We start from the raw sequence: 27,889 nt of genomic DNA on the forward strand, positions 1-27,889 counted from the left end.
AAGACAGGCTTTGTCTCATGTCGCTGGGAAGGGCGCTCAGAAGCCAGTGCATGGGGCTGCAGTGCAGAGGGAGCTAAGTGGGATCCATGTGGCTTGTGTGGTCAGTGTTTGCTGTTTTCAGAGTTTTCAGGAAATCATCTGTTTTAGGGGGAAGATAAAAACATAATTCCTGTACAATATCCCAGTAGGAGCCATGCTTTCTCTCATTTTTTCCCTATGACTCCAGGGAGGGAGGCTGAGGTCAGGGGACCTGGATGTTCCAGGGTGAGTTTGAGCAGCGAGGTACAGCCATCATAGGGCTGGTGGTTACTGTGGCACGAGCCTTGCCAAGGGCAGTGACTGTGGGTTTTCTGGAGAAGATTTGTCCTGAAACTGGCTTTGTTCCCACATGCTGCTGGAGTGAGATACTCCCAGTGCTTTCTCCTCTGTGCAATCTTCATGGGATTTGCATTGAGGAATCTGAAGAGGTTTTTTCTCTTTAAAACGTTGATGGTCACTACTTAAGTATGTTAAAGTGTCTGCTTTCCAGGTTAATTTTGTTAAATAGATCCTCTCCCCTGAAAAAAGCATTAATTCAGAGGCATTATTTTGCAAGTCTTCCACCTTAAAAAAAAAAAAAAGATTGTAAATGTGGGTTTATTTGTAAATGTGAATGCTGGAGGTGCTCCCTCTTTTTTTTTTTTTTCTTAACTCCCTTCAGTCTTTTTTTTTTTTTTTTTTTTTTTTTTTTTTTTTTTTAAGATTCTATTCATTTATTTTCAGAGAGAGGGGAAGGGAGAGAAACATTAGTTGGTTATCTCTCATATGCCCCCAACCAGGGACCCAGCCTATAACCCAGGCATGTGCCCTGATCGGGAGTCAGACCAGTGACCTTTCGGTTCATGGGCCAGCGCTCAGTCCACTGAGCCACACCAGCCAGGGCTCCCTTCAGTCTTAATGACCTGCATTGCTGGGTGTTTCTTGAACGTAGGAGTGAAGGTAACCGGGATAGGATGGATGTCCTGGTCTGACTCTACCTTGGATATGACCTCTCTACCCGACCCCTGGGTGATGGGCTCATATTTGATGGACTCATTGGCATTTCAGATGGAGTATAGTGTTTGGGCACACCTGGGATATTAGAAATGTCCTATGAGGAGGCTGAGGTGCTCTTGAACTTACTTAGCCTTCCCTTTTGACTCCTGCTGCTGAGCTGAGCACCGCACTTGCAAGTGATCTCTCTTCCTGGAAGGATTAGGTAGAGAGCACCTGTAGAGGTTGAGGGCAGAGAGATACCCTGAAGAATACACCATGCTCAGATGGACTTATTTGATAGAGTGACTGGAGGCACTTCATTTAAGTTTTGTGCACACATAAGCCTTAAAAACAGTTGTTAAAAATTTTGATTTAGGATCCTTTTCTTTGGAGATGGGTTTTCATGTGTTTGTATATTTGTGCTACTTCACCTTTTCTGCTACCATTTCTTTCTCCGTCTTTTCTCCACAAATTCAGGTACTGCCCCAGCTCAAATGAAGCATTCTTAGATTCTTCCTCATCTCCTCTAAAGCAGCAGCAGGGGCTCCTTTTCTGGGGTTGATTTGTAATAAAGTGGTGATTGGCACTCACATCTCATAGCCCATACTGGGTCTGTGCTCCCATCAAGGGGGGGGACCCTGAGCTGGCCCCCCCGCCCAGCCCTCCACAGAGGAGGTGCCCCCAGGTCACTGGCTTCTTGGAGGTCAGTGTTGGGCACAGGATCAGTATTTGTCAGGAGCAATACTGACAAATACTGACCCATTGGTGTCCACATCCTGCTGGGTCAGGTAGGCTATGAACTTGGAGATGGGGTGTCCCAGGCCCTGAGTAACAAGCACCTTGTGCTGTAGAAGTTCCCTCGTAGGTTCACACAGTACTTGGATAAACAGTAGCAAACAGTCCTTTGCCTTCTCTGGAAGTTTAAATTATTTTATGTGTGAACGAAGTTGTAGAAATGAGTGTGGTTGCACTGCTAGTGATTTCAAAACCTGTGCTGCTCCAGTCAGGTGTAGAATTATCTGTGGGTTGAAGTGATGGAAGTACACAGGGATTCACACCCAACCCTGTAAGGCTCTCAGCTCCTTCATGTGCTTTAGAAGTTAGAGATCCTGGCCCCTGTGTCTAATCTCATGTTCATACTTAATGGTTTTCCTCTAGTTTTCCTCTCTGTTGAGACAGGTGGGGCAGGAGCTGAGAGGACACTAATCACCCATAAGAACTGCCTTTTTTTTTTTTTTTTAAGATTTTATTTATTTTTAGAGAGAGGGAAAGGGAGGGAGAAAGAGAAGGAAAGAATTGATGTGAGAGAGAAACATCGATTGGTTGCCTCTTGCACATGCCCGGACCAGGGACTGAATCCACAACCCAGGCATCTACCCTGATCAGGAATTGAACTGGCGACCTTTTGCTTTGCAGGACAGTGCCCAACCAACTGAGCCACACAGGTCAGGGCAAGAACTGCTATTCTTTGCTCAGAATTGAACAGCTAAGACCTTTTCTGAGATAATTGGGCAAGATTTGGAAGTGTGAGGACTTGCTCCTAAATCTGAATGCCATGTTTCTTGTCCCTTTCCTCTCTATTCACTGCCTTCGGCCTCCCTGCAACCCAGAGCCCTGGAACTGTGGCTGTGGAAGTGGACCATGAGATTGCCCACCTCATGAGATGCCTTTGGAAAAGCAGCTGAGGCCCTTCAGCAGGATAGGAGAATTTCTTGGTCACGTGTCTCATTTTTGTAAAGTGGCTGTCCATCTGGAGGGCTGTGTTGGCTTCTTTTTATAGGCAGAAGGTTCAGAAAACCTGCATCAAATTCCCAGGTTCAAGGAAGCTCCAGTGTAAGACGAACAGGATGCCACCAGGTTGGGGATGAAGTACCTACCAGCCAGGCCCAGTGTTAACTGCTAACATTTATGTCAGCAGAATTGAAGGACTGAGGTGCTGACCAGATGCAGGCTGAGCCCCAGGCAAGTTCTCAAAACTCTCCTGCTGTCTCCAGGCTGGGCTGTGGAGCTGCAGTCATAGGCAGAATGTACTGGGTGTGAATTGTGATTGTTCAGAGATTTTGATCACCTGTGGGATAGGACCAAGGGTGTAAGGGTTCTGATGGTGCTGCCCTCTGCTCTGGAGTGGGACATTTGGGGACACTTTGGTGTGGGTCTACATCCAGGTGCTTCTGTCCTTCACACCAGGTAAAGCACCCCTCTTAGGTTTTCCCTGGCACAGGTAACCCCTCTCTTCTCCGCCCTCAAGGGCAAAGGCGAGTCCTGGTTACCTGTGGTCCTGCAGGGCATCCCCATAGGCTCCCAGGTCTCCAGTGAGTCCGCCCCACTGTGCTTGACCCACACTTCCCATCCCTGCTGAAACTTCCCTCTGTTAGTGAGGCTTCTCCTGCTCCAGCCTCCATCCTCACCCCTCTTTCACCTTTCAGGTTCTCTTCTCAGCCCCTGTGCTCCTCCTTAGAGCTTTGGTCTGATGCTCAGGCACGTGTGCTGTGAAGTGCTTGTTTCTATAACTGGGTTAAAGTTTCATCTGTTGCAGTAATTGAGTTTATAGCACATAATTTTCTCCTGTGAGGGACCTATTTCTCTTCAGAGTGTGTAGGTCTTTTAGGATGGTATAAAATTGACCTGTGGTGAGACAGTCTGGCCCTGCAGTGAGCTGTGTACACTAGGCACTTTTTGAAACTAAATTTCTTTTGATTTGTCAAAAGGATTAATCATGAGTACTAGGCTCAGATTGAATTTACATGTTCAAGTCCTTTTTTTTGGAAACCTATTTTTCTCTGTAGTTCTGCTATAATGCCTGTTTTGGAAAAGCAGGTTTATTCCAACACTACTGATACATTAGGGCACAGTTGGAGAATAACACACACATTGTGTTTGGTTATGTATGATTTTTGTCCAGGAGAAATGCTGGGTTATCTGGTGACCTATTTTGATAAATAAAGTTTGACTGAGACACAGCTATGCCCATTTGAGGACATACTGTTAACAGAAGTAGACCTGAGTAATCGGGACAGAGATGGAATGGCCCACAGAGCTGAAAATACTGTATTTACTGTGTCCCTTTAAGAAAAAGTTTACCCACTTCTATACCAGGTGAATCCAGAAGACTCTTCCCAGTCAAGAGAGCACCTGCTGGTACACAGAATCAAAATGCAAACACCTAAGATGCACCAACCCACCTTGGGTCACACCCATCTCCTTCTGGAGTTAGGTAGCCTCCTGCCAACTTGTCAGAGTAACTCAGAAACTGTAGCTGCCTGCAGTCACAGCACATTTAGGTCTTCCGGGCGGGCGCGGTGGCGGGGTGGTGGTGGTCAGGCTTCAGGTAGCATTTGTATGTTTTTTGCGTTGTTCAACATACTGCCATTTAAAAAGCAGGTTCCTGTGTTTTTTGTTTTGTTTTGTTTTTTTGTTTTTGGTGACTGTTGGAGCACTGTACACCTAACTGCATTGTTCCCATAAGCCCTATGTTTCTATTGAATGGTGCTCCAGCAGAACTTACTGTACTTTTGAAAGCAAATAGCAAAGAAAGTGTCGTCTCGCCCATGACAGTCCATAAGACTGTAATCATTTAATATTTTATCTGGACCCTGTTCAGTGAGAGGTGAAGCCTACTCCCCCACATGAGGAGCTCTCAGTGTCCTTTGGAAACCTTGCATTTGGCTCTGGACGGTTGATGGGGTGTTTCAATGGACACTGCCTGGAGGAGTATGGCCTTTAGAACCCAGCACCATCCTACACGCTTGCTGTATGACCGCCACCTGCCTCAGTTTCCCCACCTGTAAAATGAGGGCTGGTGCCCTGACCTGTGTGGCTCAAGTTGGTTGGGTGTCATCCTGCAAATGAAAGGTCGCTGGTTCAATTACCAGTCAGGACACATGCCTGGGTTGTGGGTTTGGGCCTTCATCGGGGTGCATATGAGAGGCAACTGATGGATGTTTCCCTCTGTCTTTCTCCGTCCCTTCCCCTCGCTCTAAAAAATAAAAATCTTCTCCCAAAAATGGGGGTGGTGGTGGTAGCACTTACCTTGCAGGTAGTTCTGAGGCTCATCTGAGATGATCTATGTTGGGTAAACAATGTAAGAAGAGCATACGTTTCTGTTAACAACAGGGGAGCACTCAGCTTGAGTCAAGATACAAGAATCCCAGTGTTGAAGGAGGGCCTGAAGTGTTTGATCCAGGCACCCCACTTCCCAAACTCCTCTATAAAATCTTCACTTGTTCATGCATCACATGTTTGTTGTGCACCTGCTGTGTGGCCGGCACTTTTCTAGGACTAGGGACACACCAGGAACGTCGATGCTGACATCCTGCTGCCTGTTACCTGGTGGGTGGTGATAACATCTGAATGCCGGGCAGGGGGCATATCTTCCCGTGCAGGACAAATCTTAATTCTCTCAGGCACGGCAGCTGTTGCAGGCACTTAAGGACGGCTGTTTGATCTTCCTCATTGGCATGTGCATCATTTTAGTCCCACCACGTGATTGTCACTCCAGATTAAAACAAACCACTTAAACATAATTAACAAAAGGTCTTTAGACCGTAGAGTGGAGTGGTTCACAGTGGACAGACAGCTTGTGAGAGTGTCAGAGGAGTGTGGACCTGGGTTCCAGGCCCAGATCCTTATAAGGCTCAGGTAGATTTGGATTTCCCCACCTCAAGGGGTGGCATGTCTATCTCCTCGTCAACACACAGAAGCTCTGCAGTTGTCACCCCCAGCTGTGTGGGTGTGTCCCTCCCCTGGACCGCTGCAAGGAGAGTCTCCCGAAGACCTTCTCACTCTGTGTTTTTGAAGTCTCATGTAGCTTCTAGCCAGGTCTGGGCCTGGGGCCCTCCTGATGATGTAAAAGAGAGAAAATCCCTGTATTTCTGGAGTGACTTTTACATTTTCAGACCACTAAGGGTTAAGATGTCAGCTTTAGTCAGTGAGTATAGTGAGACAGTTCTCCTTTTGAGCAAACATTTAGCACAGGACTTGTGTGGCTCCCTTGTTCTGCATAAGATTGTCCCTACTCAGCAGCTTGTCCCATGTTGATCCCTTGTCTAAACCATCTCCCCATATTCCTATTCCTACCTCAGCTTCAGTCTGTGGGGCTCCATCTTAGTACAGTTGCCTTACAGTCGGAATGCAGGAGTTTTTAATGAAAGCACGTGACTTATTTGCTTCATTTTACCCTGTAGGGCAGTCCCAGGGATCGTACACTTCATGAGGCTAATTTACAGAAATGTAGGTTTAACTCAGTAGCAAGCACTAAACCCATACTCTGTGTTCCACACTAAAGATGAAAATAAATGGTAACCCCAGCTGGTGTGGCTCAGTTGGTTGGAACATCATCCTGTGGACTGAGGGGCCACGGGTTCTGTTCCTGGCCTGGGCACACACCCAGGTTGCAGATTCGGTCCCTGGTCGGGGTGTGTATGAGAAGGTAGCAGATTGATGCCTACAACCCTCTTCTCTCTTTAAAAGCAGTGAAAAAATGTCCTCAGGTGAGAATAAAAAAAGAAAAAGAAAAAAGGTGAATGGCAGAAAGAAGTTTCTGCCATGGAAGAGTTTAGCACGGAGCCAGGAGGAGAGATGAAGCCATCGAGTTATGTGGGATGGTTGCTGTGGGCAGTCCTGGTGAGGGACTGTGTGGAACATGGGCCCTGGCAGAGTACGTCCACACTAATGCTGTGTCTTCGTGGCCCCTCCCAACAGCTCGTGGCCTTGGTAGAAGGTATGCTATGTGGATGAGCTGAGGGGGCTGGGTACACTGCTTAGAGCTCTGGAGTCATTGTAGTGAGTGACAGAAGATGGACTTTTATGCTGCGTAGACATTTGCCAGTAACAAGTGGGAAAGTGGCAGCAGTGTCTCCTCTCAGCCCACCGAGGTTATCTGTTCCTCTTGTGCTCTTGGTTCCGCCTGTTGCAGGAGCCAGCCCTGCATCTTAGGCGCCCTCTTGGCCAAGGGCCATGGAGCGCAGCACCTCCCTCCCCTCAGGGACTTCTGTTGCCTGCCCATCCCCCCTGCCCAACACCCTTTGGATTCTCAGCCTCTTAAGGTAACTTATTTATCTTTTTCTTTTAATACAAGACTGATACATAGTCACTGTTGAGAGAAATAATTTAATAGAGAAAGTGAAAGTTTCTTACTAATAAAAATCTACTCTTCAGAGGTGAGTGCTGTGGATTTTAGCCCCATTTCTTTCGGTTTTGATTTTGGTAAACTTGCAGGAATTTATTTATTTATTTATTTATTTATTTATTTTAATTTTCCTGCAGGTTACAAGCACTTTTAAACCTTGTGAATGGTATACAATTGTGCAAGTTGATTTTCTCTTTCAGGTTATTTCTGACATCACTCTGTGTCTTTTCACATAGCATGTCTGAGATATGGATCGGGGAACTAAGGCTCAGAGAGTGACAAGCTCTCCCTGCCAGCTGCTCCTTGAGGCCTTACCTCTCCTCTGCTTTGTCCAGTGGTGCAGGCTGGCTGTCAGGTCATCTTTCTGTTTCCCAAGTTAAACTGCATTCCTTGTACCCGGCTTTATGAGAGCTGGTGTTTTTGGTGTGAGTTCCTTCCAGAACACAACCACCACATCTCTGCCACTGTTACTTAGAGATAGGTGTCAGGAAGTGGCTCAGGCCCGGAGCAGAGAGAGATCTGTTCTGGAAGGGAAGAACAAAATGCAGCTTAGCTCTTCTACCCTGATCCCTCCCTGGGCACGTGGGCTTGACTCTCAACAACCTTGGGAGCCTGTGGAGGGTGTGCAGACCCAGGATTCAGCTTTGGAAGCTTCCTCAGCCTGCTGTCTTGGAGAGGATGGATGGGGTTCCTTGGTGTAAGCGGGAGACAAGGGAAGCCGTGCAGAGGTGGCACAGCCCCAGCCCTGGGACCACTAGGGTACAGAGACCCCACTTAGGCTGTGTGTCAAGACTGTGGAGGTTGGCAAGTGGCCGGTGAGGCTGACGTGTAGATCCTGTCCTCATCCAACCTAACGACGGTTGCTTCATAGATGCTACATCTTTCCTGACAGGAAGAGGCGCCCTACGCTGCCCCATGTGCAGGCAGGTCTTCACCTGTCAGCAGATGCTCCTCGGCCTCTCTGTGGGTCTGGTAGAGAGCTCATGCTCAGTATATGCACATACCTCCACTGCCAGCCTTCTTACCCCAGAACTGCTCCTTCCCCATCTCAGAAAATCAGTTTCCTCTTTCTAGTAGCTCAGGCAAAACCCAACAAAACAGCAACCCTCTCTCACCTCATGTGCAGCTGATGGGATGTTGTGTCTGTATCCTCTAAAATACAACCCAGCGTTTGGTCATGTCTCCCTACTGTTCTGTCCCCTCCTGTCCTGAGCCACAAGATACAAAAGCTCCTAGTCTGTCCCCAAGTCAGCCAGATGATCCTTTAGAAAAAATTGTATCCCCCTATGTTCCCTCTGAGGTTAGTCCGCACTCAGCACTTTCCTCCTGCCTTCTCACGTCACTCCCTTCTCCGAGCTCTGGAGAAAGTACCCTAAATCCACTTTTCAGTGTATTGACTCTGTCACTCCTTTCAAGCACATATTGCTAAGTGTCGCTTTTCTCATGTCTGGAAGAGGAGTATTGCTCTGGTACGTTAGTAACAGAGTAGTAGAGATAGTCCATATAGTGTCTATTTACCTTTTTTTTTTTTTTTTTTAAACTGGCCTGTGTACCCAAGCTGAGCCGCTTGCTTTCTGTTGATCTTCCGAGTCCTGTTTAAAAATTCTGGTTCCTGCTGCAGTATAATTCACCCTTTGGAGTTGTTTTAAAACAGGTTTTCCTCTGAGGTTTTCAGACCAGTTGGATGGTGGGATTTTTTTAAATAAAGCAGCTCTTGGTAGAGGCAGTTGAAATTTGTATCTGATCCAAAGCCCCATGTCAGCATTCTGCCCAGAACTCAGTGACCACATCGTCCTGGGTTCAGTCTGTGCTGTGCTTTGTAGCCCCTAGTGTGGGTGAAATCTGCCCTTCTTGACTGAGGAAGACCTGGGCTGCATCCTACCACCTCCTGCTGGCCCAGCCAGGTTGGAGGACAGGACACACCAGCAGGGTTGTGTTTGGAGAGGGAGGAGGGGCTGAGATTGCCTGGGTTTCAGCCCTGTTCCCCGTGTAGCAGTCTGTGCCTCAGTTACCCTTGGAGCCTGGTGGCCTCATCTGACCAACGGACATGTTGCTGTCTGAATCTGCCCTTCAGGCAGCAGCTGGCAGCTGGCACAGAATTCCACCAAGAGGGGACTGCTCTCCATGGGCCCCGTATTTCCTGAATAAATGGCCCTGTGGTGAAACTTCTGCGGTCACTGCTTCCCCTTCATTTTCCTCCCCTCACTTGCCAGGAATTCTGAAGCTGATTCAAATTTGCCAGCTGGGGCAATCCAGCCTCTTCACCTGCTCTTTGAAAGTATTCTAAATGTACCTCCTCACTGCATTTTGCAGAAATCAGCAGTCATACCACATTCCACAAGGCTGGTTTCTTCCTGAAACTTTGTCACCGTCTCTAAGTCTGCGCCTGCAGGGCTGTGGCCACCAGTGTTGATGTGCTGGGGGCATTAGCCCTTCCCCTGAGATGGGGAGTAGCTACTTTACCAGCACATGCCTTCCCCAGAAGCAAGGCCCCAGGGGCCAAGGATTGGCCATAGCAAGCCCCACTGGGCCCTAAGGCAGCTGCCTGGCTGTGGAGGAGGCCCCATCCCTATGGTAGGTCCTGTCCCTTCCAGCTGTGCTTGTCCTTTGAGTGGTGGGGGAGAGTTTCAGCAGGTCCCCCCAGAGTGGCCTACCAGAGGCACAGACCAGGCTGTTGGTTCTGAGCCTGGGGTTGGCAGTGTTCCAGCCCCTGGGCTTCAGAGTGAGTTGTCCCGACACTGCACACACTGCACAAGCCTGCGGATTCCCCGGCCCTCTACTGGGGGGCCTCTGTGGGCATGGGGCTCTGCTCTGGCACCCCATAATTTGCTTGTTTTATACCAGTGATGATGAAGTGAGGCTATTTAGCACCACCTCACCAGCCTGGTTACCTAGTGCACAGTGATCTTGTCGGCTCCCCCTATCTGTGGGCAGTTGGGAAGAAGGACTACTTCACACAGGTTCTGGGACTCACATGAGCTTCATGAATAAGATCTCAGCACTTACCCTGTGGGGAGAACCCCCCCCTACACACACACCAGGATGGAACAGAGGTGGAATGGGGAAATGTGGGTGCTCAGAGTGCAGGATTGGGGAACACATCATGCAGTGGGGGTACATTCTCCCTGTCTGTAAGGTGAGGGACACCTTACCCTCACTCCCAGTGGGCACCAGGCCAGACTGGGAACTTGTCCTTCAAGGGCAGAATTTCCCCAGACTCCAGTGGGGGCCCTCTTTGCCAGAGATCATGGTATCCCCTCATCTTCCACCTAGACAGGCTTCTCAGTCCTGGGGGCACACACACCTATTGGCCAAGGCAGCCGCAGAATCGCTCCTTTTGTCCAATTCCCAGATGTTTGGGGAGCTCCTGTTTCAGGCTCTGCTCAAAGGAAAGATGATCCACCCCTCCCACAATAACAGACGCTCAGGGCCATGGCTTGCCTGCAGTCTCATGGGGAGGCAGGACGGACAACACTCAGTGAGCAGGCTGAAGGGGTTTGTGGTCAAGGCATCTCAGAAAGAGAAACCTAGCACTTTAGTCTAAGAGGCACATGGAAGCATCCTTTGCTTCCCTGTGGGGCGGTGAAGAGATGACAGGGAGGTGGATGCGGGGGTGGGGAGGTGTGGGTGAGAGCAGGGGCTTGGGGGTCATATGAAGGTGGCCGAGGCCAAACAGTTGCTACAGGATAGGCTGCAGGTGCAGGCCGGGATGCCAGGAGGGGTTGGGGGCAGATGAAGGCCAAGCCATAGGGAGTAGCCCTGCCCTCCATCTAGATGGAGTGGGGAACACCCCAGGGAGCCATGGGGAGACCTGCTCTGTTCAACCCTTTTGGGCTGCCTGTAGGAGCAGGTGTCAGTGCCATGCTGGTCTAAGGTATGCAGAGGGGCTGCTCTGCCTCCTACACCAGGAGCGAGAAGCAGCTGTTCCCACTTTCCTTCCTGTCGTTCTAAGTCCTGTTGGGACTTAGGTGGCCTGTTGGGGCAGGGCCTCCTTTAAGGATGTTTTGAGCGAGTCAGCTCAGGAATGTGTCCTGTACATGATGACATGGCCCTTTGGTTGTCCTGTGCTGCCCCCAGCCTCCCAGAAGGTGGGCTCTGGGACTGGGTATGCCCAGCCCTGTCTAGAAGAGGCCCCGTAGGTTGTTCACTGGTGAGGGGACTGAGGCACTGGGTGCCCTGCCTGCATGGACACAGATGGAGCCCGGAGGCCTCGAGGGTAGGCACACCACAGGTGTGAATTGGGACTCTGAGGGGTTCACATGGTGCTCTTCCCACCGGCTGATGTGGTGGACATGGCTGCTGACCGTCCTGAGGAAAATTGGCACTTTGGGGAATTCTACTAGAGCCTGGCAGCTAAATTCCTTTCTGTCCCCTGCTGAACTCTCACAGTCTTGTTTCTGGTGTTCTACCCTGTTGGAACGTTGAGACCCAGACTTGGTTGTGAAATGCCTGCAGCCTCCCTGCAGACAGACATCACTGCTTGTCCTCCCTCCTGTCTCTGTGAGGGTTAACTGCACTTCATCTTGTTGTCTGGAACCGGTTCAGACTAGTTTTCTGGAAAGTGCTTTGTCTCCGACTGAATCCTGGGAAGGGTCATGTGGAGCCCAGTGATGTCATGGGATCAAAAACTGACTCAGCTGTTTTTTTTTTTCTTGTCTTCTTTAAATCAAGATATGTGTGTGCTGCAGGTACAGGGTGCTGGCACCGTGACGGGCCAGGCCTCACCCTGCTCAAAGTTTGCCTCACTGGCAGTCAAAGGGTTAAATGTTAGCCCTAGTCCTAACCCCCCTGAGGTGAGCAGGGAGTAAGGAGGCCACCCTCACTGAAGGGGAGAGGGGTCAAGGGTCAGCTTGAGTTTTTACCTTGCAGGACTGGACCTGGGCGGTGACCTTGCTCCTGGGACAGCTTGGTCCCCTTTCCTGGATTTCAGATTCCTCCAGGGAGTTAAATTTTCTTCTGTTTGCTTTGAGTCTGAAGCACCAGGAATTCCCTTTCTTTCTTAAAAACAGCCACCTTCCATTGTTTCTGTCCAGGACCCTGAGATCTTAGCTCCCCAGGCGCCCCACCACTCCTGTCCCAGCCTTCCCCAGGGCAGGGAAGAAGTGTTCTGGCACACTTTATGGGCTCTCCCTGCATTTGTTGTACTTATGTCTACCATTGTCATGTGGCGAGGAAAATACTCCAAGCTGACACTGAAAAGTTTCTAAGAAGGTAGCAAGCAACTGTTGTGTCAAGTTTAAATGTCTTGTTTTCTTCTTCCCCAAAGTTCAGAATGACAGAAGAAGCATGCCGAACACGGAGTCAGAAACGAGCACTCGAACAGGATCCAGCTGAGGACGATGTGGAGAGCAAGAAAATAAAAATGGAGAGAGGATCGTTGGCTACAGATTTAAACACTGATGGAGACATGAGAGTGACGCCCGAGCCGGGAGGCCCAGCCCAAGGATTGCTGAGGGGGGCCGAGGCGACGGCCGTGAGCAGAGGCGAAGAGCAGGCCGGTGACGGGCCTGTGGACATGCGCACCTCACACAGGTGAGTGGGAGTGGACAGGAACCAGGACAGGCCCAGGTGTGAGGAGGTGGGCTCAAGGCTGTACCACTGCCCCCATCCCCACCCCTGGGCTGCAGAAAGCAGGTTTTGGTGGTTACCGTGTAGGTGGCTGTGGACCTTAGCCCTGGCATCACTGTGCCATCCTGGCTGAGGGACCTTCCTTCTGGGGCATGGGCATCACTGGCACAGGGTGTGGGTTTCATAGGAGGGGGAGTAGTATCTTCTCTCTGCTCTCCTACTGTCTGTTCAACTCAGTACTTTGGTTTACAGGAAAACTTGAGGTTTTCATTTGTTCATGCCTTCCTGCTTTTCCGATGTGGGGCTCAGTCAGCCAGGGATGCTATGCCTTACCTGGGTCTCTTGGCTGTGGGCAGAGCCAGGAGCCCCAGCCTCTCACACATGCCACCGCTCCTCATAGGCAGCTCATCTTGGAGGAGGTGCCACACCAAGAAGAGGTCTTCCATAGCATGCTCTGTTGGTTTCTTCTTAGTCGATACTGATTACTTGAAGGGTAATTTTCCTCTTCTGGCTTGTGTGGCTTGGTTAGTTGGAGCGTCATCCCATATACCGAAATGTTGTGGGTTCAGTCCCTGGCCGTGGTGCATACTGGAGGCAGCCAGTCAGTGTTTCTCCCCGTACCCACCTTCTTCTCACTCTAAAAAAAAAAAAAGAAAAAATGTCCTCATGTGAGGATTTTTTTTTAAAGATTTTCTTTATTTTTAGAGAGAGAGGAAGGGAAGGAGAAAGAGTTTGAGAAACATCAATGTGTGGTTGCTTCTTGTGTTCCCCCTACTTGGGGCCTGGCCTGCAACCCAGGCATGTACCCTTACTGGGAATTGAACCGGTGACCCTTTGGTTCGCTGGCCGGTGCCCAGTCCACTGGGCTACGCCAGCCAGGGCTGAGGATTTTTAAAATAACTTCCCTGATCTTCAGCTTCTGTGATGCTCTTAAGGAAACGGTTTGAAGGAAATATTCAGTGTACTGCCCTGTTTCTTCCTTAGAAACCTTTCTCCCTGTAAAGAGAAATTCAGCCTTAGCTCCTGCTGTCGCCCCTCTCCCATCAGAGCTCTGGTGAAAGCAGTTTTCTCCAGAATGTTCACACCCAGATGTCTCCTGGCATTTCACCTTGGGCATGTGGGTGTGGCTACCCAGCCAGCTTCCCAGGCAGCCCCACAGCCCCTTTGTGGTCTATCCGTTGTCTACCTCACTGCCTCCCTTTCAGATTCCCCTTCACATCGGGTTGCCCGGGTGAGGGTGGAGGATAAGAGGTGAAGAACTGAGAAAACTTGGGAGCTTCTTGTTTTCTTGTGTCAGCTGACCCCCCGGAGGGGCCTCAGCCTATAGCCTTTGTATTAAATTCATTTTGGAACCCAGTTTGTTGGTATCCTTGTCATTGAAAATTCTTACCTCCTTGAGCTAAATGGGAAAATCCAAACCCTCCTTTTGGAAAACTATCTCAGTCTTGGGGTATGGGGTATGCTTTGTCTTTCTACTATCCAGAAAGGCCTTTTCTATCTGGTTCTGTTTTCTGCAGCCACTGTTCTAAAGCCAGAGGCCTCTTCAGAAGTTCCAGAAATAAAATTGTAACTTTCTCTCTGACTTGATCCTCAGCAATGTCTGAGATTGTGAGGATAAGAAGGAACTTGAGTTTGTAGAGGTCTGCTGGGCTCCTGATGTATATTTTTTCTTGAAATCACCATGCTGCTCTGTAGGGCAGGCCATTGAATTGTGAGAGAGAGGTTAAGTGTTGAAGGAGCTCAGAGCTGAATCTCAAACTCAGATCTTTCTATACCAAAACCTGCCTGCAGTTGGCTTCTGGGCCTCTTGTTCCCAGATTTCCCCCACTGTGCCCATTGGCTTCCAAGCCAAGGGCACTCCGATGATGTGATGTTTTCTGAAGTTGAAGATAATTAATATCTTTATGACACAATAAAGGACTCAAAAGGAGCAACGGACAGAGATTAACCGAGCCGCACAGGACAGGGTCCGCCTGCAGGACTCGAGACACCCCAGGGCATTGTGGAGCCATGTGAGTGTGGAAGGAGCTTGGCTTTAAAGGCCAATAGGCAAAGATTTCACAGCACCAGTCCAGGTGACTGTGAGGGTATACTTATTAAAGCTGGGGACAGTGTAACAAAGAAAGGCTTGGCATAAAAGAAGCAACGGAAGACCCCAAGCTGAGTTGCCTTAATTCGCTGGGAAGTCAGGGAAAAGGGGGCCTTGGGGACAGGTTCGGGGGATTAGCCTGGGACAAGCTGCTGCTGTCCGTTGCTCCCCTGATTGCAGGTCTCAGGGTTCCTTAGAGTTTAGGAGATGGCTGCTTGTTGGGGAAGAAGTGAGGGAGGAAGAGGGAAAGGGAATGGCGTGGGCTGCCCCTCAGAGGTAGAGTGCCTGTGCACTGGGTCCTTTGTCTGGAGTTTTTATTTCTCTGTAGCAGGCAGGAATCTTAGGGGAGGTCTCAAGGGAGGATTTCAGCAGAATATCTGTCAGTTCTCCGGGTGTGTTTTTTCAGGGCTGTGGTCTCCTCTGATTGGCATTCTTAGTCATTACAGCTGGTCCTTACGTCACCCACCTGGTTTTGCTGCTTTTCTGGTCCTGGAGCTGAGATACAGCTGAGGCCTAGATGTTATCTCTAGGGAGGTAACCTGCTCAGCCATTTTGTTCAGCTATTGGTCTCAGTTCTTCTACTCGACTTGTCCTGGCTTACTGGTCTGTCTCAAAATCACACTCCCTGACGGATCTTGGGCAGATGATCTTTGTCTGTGCTTCTTCATTTGTAAAATGGGCAGTAATCTCTGGTGGGTGGTAGATGTGTACCCAGAATGAGCCCTGGAACACAACATATGGTGAGAGGAAAAAGCATTGGCAGCTCTGCCCTTCAGTCTTAAGTGTCACTGAAAATAAGATGTGTATGTAGAGCTAGTGTATCCCTGAGTTCCCACCCTAAATGTTCTATCTACAATAGTTCATTGGTGAAGTATAGTCATGGGTTTTGACAGAATCATAGGATCACGTTCAGCCCAGATCTGTTCTGGAGTGAGTGGCCACAGTTTGTGTTAGAAGCAGGCAGTCTTTGGGTCCTTGTTAAGAGTGTCTGGCTCTGGACATCCTCTGGGAACCTACAACACGCAAACACACAGTTGACCCTTGAATCGTTTGCGGTTTAGAGGCATCAATCCCTTGTGTAGCCAAAAATCTATGCATAACTTTTTAAAAATTACATTTTATTGATTATGCTATTATGGTTGTCCTGATTTTTCTTCCTTTGCTCCCCTCTACCTGGCACCCCCCCACTCCCTCAGGCAAGACGCCCACCCTTGTTCACGTCCGTGGGTCATGCATGTAAGTTCTTTGGCTGCTCTCTTTCCTATACTGTACGTTACTTCCCCATGGCCATTCTGTAACTACCTATTTGTACTTCCTAATCCCCTCACCTCTCACTAATTCTCCCACAGCCCCCACTCCTCTTTTTCTTTAACCTTTGGCATGTTAACTATGATGTGTCTTGGGGTGGGCCTCTTTGCCTCCATGTTGTTGTTTTTTTTTTGTTTTGTTTTGTTTTGTTTTAAGATTTTATATTTAGAGATGGGAGAGGAAGGGAGAAAGAGAGGGAGAGAAAGATCAATGTGTGGTTGCCTCTTGTGCCCCCTCCCCTGGTATGTACCCTGACTGGGAATGAACCAGCGACCCTTTGGTTCTCAGTCTGGTGCTCAATCCACTGAGCCACACCAGCCAGGGCTCTTTGCCTCCATCTTGTTTGGGACTTTCTGTGCTTCCTGGACTTGCCTGTCTATTTCCTTGACCAAGTTAGGGAAGTTTTCTATCATTTTCTCAAATAGATTTTTAATTTCTTGCTCTTTTTTCCTTCTGGCACCCCTACGAAGCAAATGTTGAATGGCCTAAAGTTGTACCACATACTGCCTAACACTATCCTTAGGGGGTTTTTGGATTCTCTTTTCTTCTTGTTCTGATTGGTTGGTTTTTTGGTTTTTGGGTTTTTTTGCTTCCTTATGTTCCAAATCATTGATTTGATTCTCGACTTCATCTGCTGTACTGTTGTTTTCCTGTAAACCGTTCTTTATTTCAGTTAGTGAATTCTTCATTTCTGACTGGATCTTTTCTTTTTTTATGATCTTAAGGTTCCTCCTCACTGAGTTCCTTGAGCATCCTTATAACCAGTGTTTTGAACTCTGCATCTGATAGGTTGCTTATCTCCATTTAATTTGATTTAATTGTATTTCTGAAGTTTTGATCTGTTCTTTTAATTGGACCATGTTTCTTTGTCTCCTCAAGTTGTTTGCCTTCCTGTATTTGTTTCTATGTGTTAGGTAGAGCTGCTGTGACTCCCTGTCTTCGTAGCATGGCCTAATGTAGTAGGTGTACTCTAGGGTCCAGTGGCACAGCCACCCCTATCTCCCAAGCTGGGTACTCAAGGCACACCCTTCGTGTAGTTGAGCCTCCTCTTATAGTTGAGCCTTCGTTGATGTTGGCAGATCAGTTGGAGGGATTTACCCAGCCCAGTCAGCTGCAAGAACTGGCTGTGACCACTTACCAATCCTTACGGGAGGCCCTGGGGTCTCCTTGGTGGTTCAAGGGGGCCCAAGATCAGCCTCCACCTGTGTTCTGCTTGGGGCCACTGTGCCTGAGTTATAAAGCAATCCGAGATGGCTGCTACTTGTGCTGAGCTTGGAGAGTCCTGGGTGAAGCCAAGCTGTGAATCTAAGCTGCTAGTTCTGGGCCTGGGATTCACTGAGGCCAGCTGCTGCTTATTTGAGATGTAGAAAGTTATGCAGCATGAGCCATGACCAGCTATTCATATGGAAAAGCAGCTTGAGGCCTAGAAGTTGGATGGGGCAAAGTCTTTGGGGATCTCCAAGGCATGTCAAACAGTGTTAGCCAAGTTGCTAGAATGTTAAATATGGCACCAGTCTGAGGGCTCTATGCGGGGAGGGCCCAGAAAAGAGACAATGGCCTCTGTTCGCCTTGATGCCAGATACTTCAGCCTCCCCCTGCATGCCACTGGTCCCCCTCAAGCTGCCTCCCTGGCATCAGAGCCCAGAGGCAGTGAGTCTTGGGTAGGTGAGTCCATGTGTGGGTTCTTTAAGAGGAGCTGCTTGGGGCTCCAGGAGTTTCTTCCACAGACTCAATCCCTGCTGATTTTGCTGCCAGAAGCTGTGGGGACTTAACTTCCTGGCACCGGAACCCTGAGCTGGGGTGCCTGGTGTGGGGCTGGGACTCCTTGCTCCTGAGATATCCCTCCCAAATTTTTATCCACCACATGTAGATGTAGGACCAGCCCATTCCTCGTCTGTGCCCTGCCTACCAGTCTCGATGGATGTGGTTTCTTTAATTCCGTAATTGTCAGACTTCCATTCAAGTCGATTTCTGTCGGTTCTAAATGATGGTTGTTCTATAATTTAGTTGTAATTTTGATGTGGTTGTGCAGAGAGGCGAGCCATGTCTGCCTACACCACCATCTTGACTGGAAATCCTTTTTGTGTATGACTTTTGACTCTTCTAAAACTTAGTTGTCTTTTGGTATCAATGGGGGATTGGTTCCAGAATCCCCTGTGAATACCAGAATCTGAGGATGCGCAAACTGATGTGTAAACTCAACCACATCAGTAATTGCATTAAATGGTAATGGTCTAAACACCCAAATCAAAAGGCACGGATTGTCAGAGTAGAACAAAAAGCCATCCAGATTAATTATATGTTGTTTTTAAGAGACACCCCTTAGATCCTTAGGTAAAAAATGAGAGAAGATATCATAAGTAAACATAAGAAAGCTAGAATGACTGTATTATATTAGATAAAATAGACTTTTAAGACAAGCAGTATTGTTAGAGCCAAAGAAGAACCTTTTACAACAATACATACATCAGGATTATATAATAGTCATAAATATATATGCATCTAACAACAGAACCCCAAAATACCTGCGGAATAAGCTGATAGGATTGATGGTAGACTTAGATAATTCATCAATCACAGTCAAATATTTCAATATTCCACTCAAGAATTGGTAAAACAACTAAACAGAAAATCAGCATGGTTCAAGAAGACTGGAAGAGCACTGTTGACCTGTTTGGCTATTAGGCTTCTATAGAACATTCCACCTGGTTGCTGCCGAATACATCTTCTCACAAGCATATTGAACGTTCTCCAGGATAGGCCATATGCTAGGCCATAAAACAAGTCTCAAGAATGGCTGTAATACAGACAGACAATAATAAGTGTTGGCAAGGATGTGGAGAAAGGAACCCTGATACATGGTCGGAATGTATAATGGCTTAAACAATTTGATAATTTCTTACAAAGTTAGGCCTGAACTTATCATATGATTTGGCCATCTATCCAAGAAATGGGATGTACCCAAGAGAAATGAAAATGTATGTCCACACAAACGCAGGTACTTGGATGTCCTGTCCATAGCAGCCTAATTTGTAAAAATTCAAAAGTAAAATAGCCCTGGTGGGGTGGCTCAGCTGATTAGAGCATTGTCCTATACACCTAAAGTCACGGTTTTGATTCCTGGCCAGCACCTATACCTAGATTGTGGGTTTGATACCCCGGTCAGGGCGCGTACAGGAGGGAATTGATTGATGTTTCTCTCTTTCTCTTTTCTCTCTCTCTCTCTCTCTCTCTCTCTGTCTTCCCCTCCTTCCCTCCCTCCCTCCCTTCCTCTCTGTCTAAAAATCAATAAACATACCCTCTGGTGAGGATAAAAAAATAAATAAAAAGTGAAACAATCCATATATCCCCAGTTGAACAAGATATGCTTGCTAAGTTTGTACAGTAGATGACTGTTCAGAAATGAAAAGCACAAACTGTCGATATATGTTACAACATGGATGAATCTCAGGCTTATCATGCCGAGGAAGAGACTCGCAACCCAGAGACTACATGTTGTAGAAACTAACCTATGGGGAATGTCCGAAAAATCAGTGTAGAAATGAGAGAAATCAGTGACTCCATGGGGCAGGGCAGGGGTGGGTGGTAGCAGTGATTAACAGGCTTCTTCTATAGAACATGGGCACAAGGGAACTTTTAGCGGGGATTGAAGTGTTCTGAAATTAGATCATGGTGATGGTTGCACAACTCTAAATTTACTAAAAATCATTGAATTGTACTCTTACAGTGAATGAATTTTGTGGCATGTAAATTATACCTTAGTGTGGATGTCTTAAAAAAAACCCAATGAGGTTAAAATAGTTTGGTTTCCGTTCTGGCAGCCATAAGTGTGCTCATAGAAAAAAATGACAGAGGTGGGAATCGTGAGCCTCTTGGTCTTGTGAAGCCAACTCAAAGGTTGGGCACAGGCTGCCGTCCCTCCACCTCAAGTTAGGACAATTAGGTAAGGCTTAAGCTGGGGTATTCAGTCAAAGCTGCATTGGGGTCCTTGTTTTATTTTTGTAATAAGTAGATTCTGCTCCTGCACTTTCCTATAGAGCAGTCTTTTTGTCACAAATTGTTGATCTTCAGAAATAGTCTGGGGCACACATTGGTGAGAATAATTCCCCTCTGCTCCCCTCCACCCGCCTTGAGTCAAGGAGCATTTAACTCAGTGAAATACGAACCTCTTTGCTAAATATTCTGTACCTGAAAGGATAAGGACTGAGTCCCTCATCATCCTGGGCCTATGTGGGACGGGAGTTCCATGAACAGTCACCTCCATGTTTCACTGAGAACATGTTTCTGTGTGTGCGCGCGCGCGTGCCTTTTTCTGAGGAACCAACTCGGAGACAGGCTGGTCCTGGTGACAGAAGTGATCTGTTCATGCTAGTTTCTGGGTATCATGTTATGAAAGAACATGCAGAGGTTTTGGGGAGACTCTACTAAGAGTGTGGCTTGTGGAGAGTGGAAGTCACTGGGTGCCTGATCTACTTCCTCATTTTACCTGGGAGGAAACACAAGAGCCCCATTTTCTCTTCTTAATAGCTTGCCACGTGGCCCTTGGATGTAGCACAGGTGTCCTGGTGACTGCCTATCCTGGCTTCCATTGAGGGGGTGTGACCTTCAGGCAGCCATGTATCTCCCTCCTCTCTCCCCTCCCCTCATTGCATCATGCATCTTATTAGCTGTGGGTTGGGGCTTCACTCAGACCAAGGGCTTGCACTTTGGGTGGCGTGGGTGGGGAGGGCCCCTATGCCCACTGACAGCCTAGCAGGAGCTGGCATTAACATCCCAAGTCCTTAGAGATGTTACAGGCTTTTGTTTCTCTGGCTTTCCATCTCCCTGGTCAAGTACTTGGAAGTTCTAACAGACTATAGCATGCACTGAAAGTGTCTGTTTATGGGGCCTTCAAAGCAGGGCATCTTTGTTGAAGCTGGTATCCTCTATGAAGGAATCACTGTCTCCTCTTTCTTTTGAGACTTTGGCATTCACCAAGGGAATAATGGGGTGACACATCTGTATAGAAACCAGTCACCTCTTCCTTGCCCAGGGGTCTTGTTGGCCGGTCATTTGGAATTAAGAAAGGGCTTGGTGGCCCACAGTGGTAGTGTTATATGTGCGAGCACATCATTCATGCTCACCTTAACACCCAGGTCTTCTTCCAAAGCAAAAGTGAACCTGAAAGTAATGTGGTAGTGCAGCCACTTGTGTGTAATGTGAGGGTGTGTGGAGAGCCTGTTCTGTGCTGTGTAGCAGTGGGCAGAAAAGGGTTTACATCACCTAAAATGATTCCGTGTGTTATAGGTAGAGTTTTTGTTGTTTGGGTGACACTTTACAGGTGGCCTCTTAGGAGGGGAAGGATAAAGACTGGGGCTGCCTGCCCTAGCAGGAGATAACACTGTTGCACACTGTATGAGCAGCCTCTCCTGGTGCATTTTGCACACATGGTTCCACCTACGTAGTCCAAAGCCTTAGCAGGACGCAGAACCTTGTCTTCACCCCAGAAAATTCCCTCAAGCCCTTCATGCATGTACTGCCCTCCCTGAGTGGGTGCACCCTCCCTTTCTAGACTAATCTCTCCTCTTCTCAGACAGTGTGAGCTCGGTGGGGTCTGGCTTCTCTCCGTGTGCCTTGAGATTCATTTGTGTTCTGTATCTATCAGCATTTTGCTGAGCAATTCCTGTGTGGATATGCAGGATTGTCTTCTCACCTGTCTGCCGACCAGGGCTGGATGAGCACAGCTACTGTGATTATTCCCACAGAAGTCGTCACGTGGACATTGACCCTAATTTCTCTGACTAAATACCTATAGGTTGAATTATATATAGGATCAGGAGGTAGGTGTATGTTGTTTTAAAGAAACGACTAGTCCTTTCTCTGAGAATGTCTAGACTTTTTTACTAATGCAGGGGTGGGAGACTGGCTACTTCATTCTCACTTGGTGTCATCAGTCTTCACAATTTTAGTCAGTGGGTCTCCAGAGAGATACGGGTCCAGATCCTAGTCTGCTTATATAAACATTATTCTTTCCCCCTTGGTGACAGAAGGGTGATCGTTGCTGCACTGGCTGCCTGCCTAGTGGTGGGTGGGAGTCCTTGTCTGCCATGTGCAGACCTGAGCCCTCACCCACCCTGTTCTCAGTACCATGCCCCACTGCAGCTGTGCTTAGCCTGCCAACCAGCTGTCTGCTGGAATGGACATCCTTGAGTGAGTTGGTCGAATGTGACACAGCTGTGGGCATGATGGCTTGGGAAAGGGCCATGGTTCTCCCACAGCCCATAGGTGCAGGGATGGCCCTCCCCCTGGTTCTTCTGCAGTTTTCCTCATAGGGATTGACCTCCCTGTCTTGTGTGAGAGCTGTGGAAGTCCGGCGGCCAGAAGCCGTTCCTTCCATCTGACCATCGCTTGAGTCAGGGTTCCACTGCTCTGGGAGACTCTGGAGCCCAGCCCCTCCCCAGCACCTGTTGTGGGGTAGCTGCTGCCTTTCACTTCTGATTCTCTGCTGGGCAACTTCCAGGGAGGCTGGGGCAGCCTGAGGGAGCTGCTCCATCAGCTCCAACTGGAAATCTTAGCGTGCTTGCATTTCTTAGCATGTTTAGCATGTGGGAACTGAGAGGTACGTTCCTTTGTAAGTCAATTCCTAGTTTTGTGCTCCCTTCCCCGCCTCAGCTGCTACCTACAAATCTCCGTGGCCTCTCTTCCTTTCCTCCTTATTCTCTGCCTCTTCCCTTCCCTTTGGGCTCCTCATCCCAGTTCTCTCTCTGTTCACCTACCTTTATCCTGGACCATATCTTATTCCACATTAAAAATAATTGAAATTTGAGGGTTTCATCTGTACTTCAGAAAGTCATTAGATTATTTTGGGGTATCAGGGTGACAGATTCTGGATGTTCTGTTTTCCAAAAGTGATTGTCACATGTTGACAGGCTTTTCAACCTATAACCAGTGCCCTCGATGTGTTTGCAGGTCATTTAAATGTTCTACTTGCAAGGATATGTGAGAGAGGGTCTCTGATCAGCCCTCCACTGGGCTGGCTAAAACTGTTCTTATATACGCTGCTTTGTATCTTGCAGCTGGTTTCTCTGCGGTGTTGAGAGCAGTTGTACCAGAACCTTAACCAACACAGGAGGTGGGAGTGGCAAGTGCACTAGCCAGAGCACTTGGACTGAGGGATCCTACCCTGTCTCTCACAGCCACCTAACCTGATAAAGGAACAAGATGAAGGGGGCCTTTGTGTAGAACAGATAGAAACGGGAATGAATTCCTGGGACCTCCCAAGGGTGTGGGGCCCCCCCCCCAAGGGTGTGTGTGACCCCAGGTGGGACAAGCAGGGGTCACACCAGGAGAGGAGCATTTTCTCAGTCCCCTGGAGGAAAAGGAGAACTGGCCTGTTTGTAAGAGATTGCTAAGCTTTTTCCCTCAAGAAGATTAGTATGTAAATTATAATCTGTGAATTTGAGGGTGGTGCAGCAGGTGGTAGAAAACAAATGAGGATATACTGCAACCTGATTGACTCACCCCCATGTGGCCTGGGACAGTTCACCCCATCCTCAGAGCCTACTATCTCCTATGAATCAAGGTTTGGTCATTCTTGAGCCTCAGAAGCTCCCAGTGTCGTTCAGTAAGGTTTGTCACGGTTCTTATGGGAAGGAGCCATGGAACTCACGGTTGTCCAAGAATGAAGGAAAGGAGAATAGGTGGATGGCCGCAGGCCCCTGTAGGAGGAATGTGGGTGACATGCACAGCCAGGCTGGATCAGCTGCTTTTGGAGACACTGAGCCCCTTTGGCCAAAGCAGTGTCAGTGCTGGCACTGTGGAAGTGCCCACCTTGGGGTCAGGATGGGAGAGGAGGTAGGGAGTGTGTGAGGAGTGAAGAGACAGGAGACGTATACGCCCTTGCTGTGTCCCCTTCCTTTGGTCCCAAGCCATAATTCTGCTTATTTTTAGACCTTGATCTTAAAAATAGTTGTGGTGTGGACTTCTAGCCAAGATGGAGGCGTAGGTAAACTCACTTTACCTCCTCGCACAACCATAAGAATAACAACCAATCTAAAAACAAAAAATATCCAGAACTGCCAGAAAATTGAACTGTATGGAAGTTCAACAACTAAGGATTTAAAGAAGAAACATTTATCCACATGGGCAAGAGGGGCAGAGACAACACACAGTGTGGTGCAGCGAGGCAGTGGCATTGGCCGGCAGAATAGGAGAGTGAGTGGCCAGCCCCAGGTCAGACCGCACAGCCCAGGGTTCCAGTGCTGGGAAAATAAAACCTTATAACCTCTGGCTGTAAAAAACAGTGGGGATTTGGGTGGCCAAAGAAACTGCTGGTCTCTTAGGAGAGTACGTTTAAAGGACCACAGGGTCCTAGAACAAAGGGAAACCCACCCACTCTGGGAATCAGCAGTAGGCAGCAGCTAGAAGGGTGCCGGTTGCTTTCAGGAAGTTGGGGAAATGCCTGGAAATGGGGTGAGAGCTGAGCAAGCTGTACTGTTCCCTCTCTGACCCCTCCCCCACATACAGTGCCACAAAGCAGCAAAGCGGGTTGTGGGCCCTGGCAAATACCTAAGACTCCACCCCTTACAATGTAACAGGTACGAGGATGTGAGTCAAAGCAGCTCTACCTAATGCACAAACACACAGGGAGGCTACCAAATTGAGGGGACAAAGAAGTATGCCAAATGAAAGAACAAACCAAAACTCCAGGAAAAGAACCAAGCAACATGGAGATAACCTATCAGATGCAGAGTTCAAAAACACTGGTGATCAGGATGCTTAGAGAAATGATTGCATACAGCCCAAAATAAAGGAAGAATTGAAGGCTATACAAAGTGAAATAAAGAAAAATCCATAGGGAACCAAGAGTAAAGGGAAGAAAGCTGGGTTCAAATCAACGGCTTGGAACAAAAGGAAGAAATAAACATTCAGCTGGAACAGAAAGAAGAAACGAATTCAAAAAAACAAGGAGAGGCTTAGGAATGTCTGGGACAACTTTAAACATACCAACATCTGAATCATAGGGGTGCTGGGAGGAGAAGAGGAAGAGCAAGAAATTGAAAAATTATGTGGAAAAAAAATAATGAAAGAAAACTTCCCCAATTTGGTGAAGAAAACAGACATATAGGTCCAGGAACCTCAGAGAGTCCCAAACTAGTTGGACCCAAAGAGAAACACACACCAAGACACATCATAATTAAAATGCCAGCGGTCAAAGATAAAGAGAGAATCTTAGAAGCACCAAGAGAAAAGAGTTACCTACAAAGGAATTCCCATAAGACTATCAGCTGATTTCTCAAAAGAAACCTTGCAGGCAAGAATGGGCTGGCAAGAAGTATTCAAAGAGATGAAAAGCAAGGACGTACATCCAAGATTACTCTATCCAGCAAAGCTATCATTTAGAATAGAAGGGCAGATAAAGTGCTTCCAGACAAGGTAAAGCTAAAGGAATTCATCACTAAGCACTTACTATATGAAATGTCAAAGGGAGTTGCCTAAAAAAAAGATCAAAACTATGAACTGTAAAATGATAACAAACTCAAAATTATCAACATCTGAATCTAAAGCAACAACAACAAAAACCAAAAACTAAGCAAACAACTAGAAAAGGAACAGAATCATAGAAATGGAGATCACGTGGGAGGGATAGAGGGAGAATGGAGGAAAAGGTACAGGGAAAAAAGAAGTGTAGTTGTTGGTAGGTCCAAAATAGACAGGGGAATGTTAAGAATAGTGTAGGAAATGGAGAAGCCAAAGAACTCGTGTGTGCGACCCATGGACATGAACTAAGGGGAAGGGGATTGCTGGAGGAAGTTGGGGTACCGAGCAGAGGGGCCAAAAGGGGAAACAATGGGACAGCTGTAATAGCATAATCAATAAAATATACTTTATTAAAAAAAAAAAGAAGTAGTTGTGGTATAACTGCATTGCAAAGCCTCAGATTTAGTTGGACTGAGACCTGGTGGCTGCAGTGTTCCTCAAGGCTGAGCCTTGATAGCTCTCAGAAGCAGCACTTAACACAGTGGCTCACTGAGGTGAATGACCCATCCAAGCATGCAGCATTTCCTTCCTTCAGGAGCACTTGGCAGTGATTGTGGTCAGTGTGGGACAGAAGAGCCCGGGTGGCACTTTAATGGAGCTAAGAGCCCAGAAATTGGAGTGCTCAGGGTTTCAGGTCCCTGGAGCCATTGTGTTTGGTCAGAAATGGGGCCTGAGAAGGCCCAGGGTGGTGGGAGTAGGGTGGCTGTCTGGTTGGGAAGGGCAGGTCCTGGACGAGCCTCAGGAGTGGGAAGAGGGTGCTCTGGGCCTGGGTGGAGCCAAGGGGCACCTGGACTTGAGGGCAGAGATGGGCCTTCTGGGAAGAGAGAAGATGCCCATGCCTGGGGAGTGGAGCAGGAGGTGCAAGGTATTGTCCTGGTATTGGGGGCCTGGGCCAGCCACTAGTCAGTCTTTGCTTGGTCTCTCCATCTGCAGACACATAATGTCAGAGCAGAGCTGCCCTGGGAGATGTCAGGATCTCTGCATTGGATGACTGTGGAGGCTGTATAGTTGCTGCTTAAAAGGCCACAAGAACAGGGTTACCAAATTTTGTTGGGTTATAATTAGATTTTATAAGGAAATTATGTCATACATGTAAAGTAAATCCTATTAAGTTTTTAGTACTCTTGGTTTTCATATCACAGCTTTGGCAGCAAGAGAAAGTTTGCATGTCAGGAAGACTCCTCGGGAGCCTTTGCCACAAGCACTGGCTCCTTTATCATCTCTAGGACCCAAAGAATATTAGATTGTGTTGATAATATTTGTTGACAATACTTATTTACTCATTTAAGGATGACAGTGATAAACCTATTATCATGTGATGGCATAAGTAACTTTTTATGAGAAATAACTATTTTGCAGATTTCTTTACTACAAGTAGACAGCTGGATTCTCATTTCTCTTCTGTATCCAGTTTCTTGTGATATGTTGTTATGGCTAAAGCATGTGAAGAAAACCCAGCCTCACACAGAGAAGCAGTGGATCATGGTGTTTAGGTAGTTTTTGGATAATTGTGTGAGACACCAAAACACAAAGTGGCCTCTCCCTAACAGTTGCACTATAGACTCTGAAGCCTTTTTAGTGAACCTTTTTTTTTTAAAAAAAAACAAGATTTATTTATTTATTTATAGAGAGGGGAAGGGAAAGAGAAACATCAATGTGTGGTTGCCTCTCACACGGCCCCCACTGGGGACCTGGCCTGGCAGCCCAGGCATGTGCCCTGACTGGGAATCGAACTGGCAACCCTTTGCTTTGCAGTCTGGCACTCAGTCCACTGAGCCATACCAGCCAGGACTCTTTAGTGAACTTCATGTACTCAGTTACATTAAAGTCAGTCAGTCTTTCTCACACTTTGAACAGAATAATATTAAAAAAAACAAACAAACAAAAAAACCCCAACCCTTAATTTTAGGATCATTTTAGATTTACAGAAAAGTCACAGATTCTTTCTGCAAATCCTACCTCAGTCTCCCTGTTGTTAATAGGTTACTGTGGAACCCAACACCTATATGTTACTATTAACCAAAGTTTATAATTTATTCAGATTTCCTCTTTTTTACCTTCTCTGTTCCAAGATCCATGTTACTTTCAGACTTCTTAGGCTCCTCTGGGCTGAGACAGTTTATCAGACTTTTTTGGTTTGGTGACATTGACATTGTTGAGAACTTGTGAAGTGTTTTATAGAATGCCCTCAATTGGGGTTTGTGTGGTATTTTTTTCGTGGTTGGACTGAGGTGATGGGTGTATGGGGGTAAGGAGGACCACAG

General features: G+C 47.7%; 1 protein-coding gene across 7 annotated transcripts in view; it reads left to right on the plus strand.

The window, feature by feature from the left end:
- The window catches only part of GATAD2A (GATA zinc finger domain containing 2A), a 103,462-nt gene that overhangs the window by 53,936 nt on the left and 21,637 nt on the right, over nt 1-27,889 (plus strand). For 5 of the 7 annotated variants that reach the window (XM_054578935.1, XM_054578934.1, XM_054578939.1 and 2 more), the window contains exon 3: nt 12,408-12,673. In XM_054578935.1, coding sequence (XP_054434910.1) covers nt 12,408-12,673 — 266 coding nt within the window. The remainder of the gene's footprint in view (nt 1-12,407; nt 12,674-27,889) is intronic. The other 2 variants (XM_054578937.1, XM_054578938.1) reach the window with 1 other exon arrangement.

Source organism: Pteronotus mesoamericanus, unplaced genomic scaffold (assembly GCF_021234165.1).
Source record: "Pteronotus mesoamericanus isolate MK-2021 breed Mesoamerican mustached bat unplaced genomic scaffold, CSHL_Meso_final contig_502, whole genome shotgun sequence".
Classification (NCBI taxonomy): domain Eukaryota; kingdom Metazoa; phylum Chordata; class Mammalia; order Chiroptera; family Mormoopidae; genus Pteronotus; species Pteronotus mesoamericanus.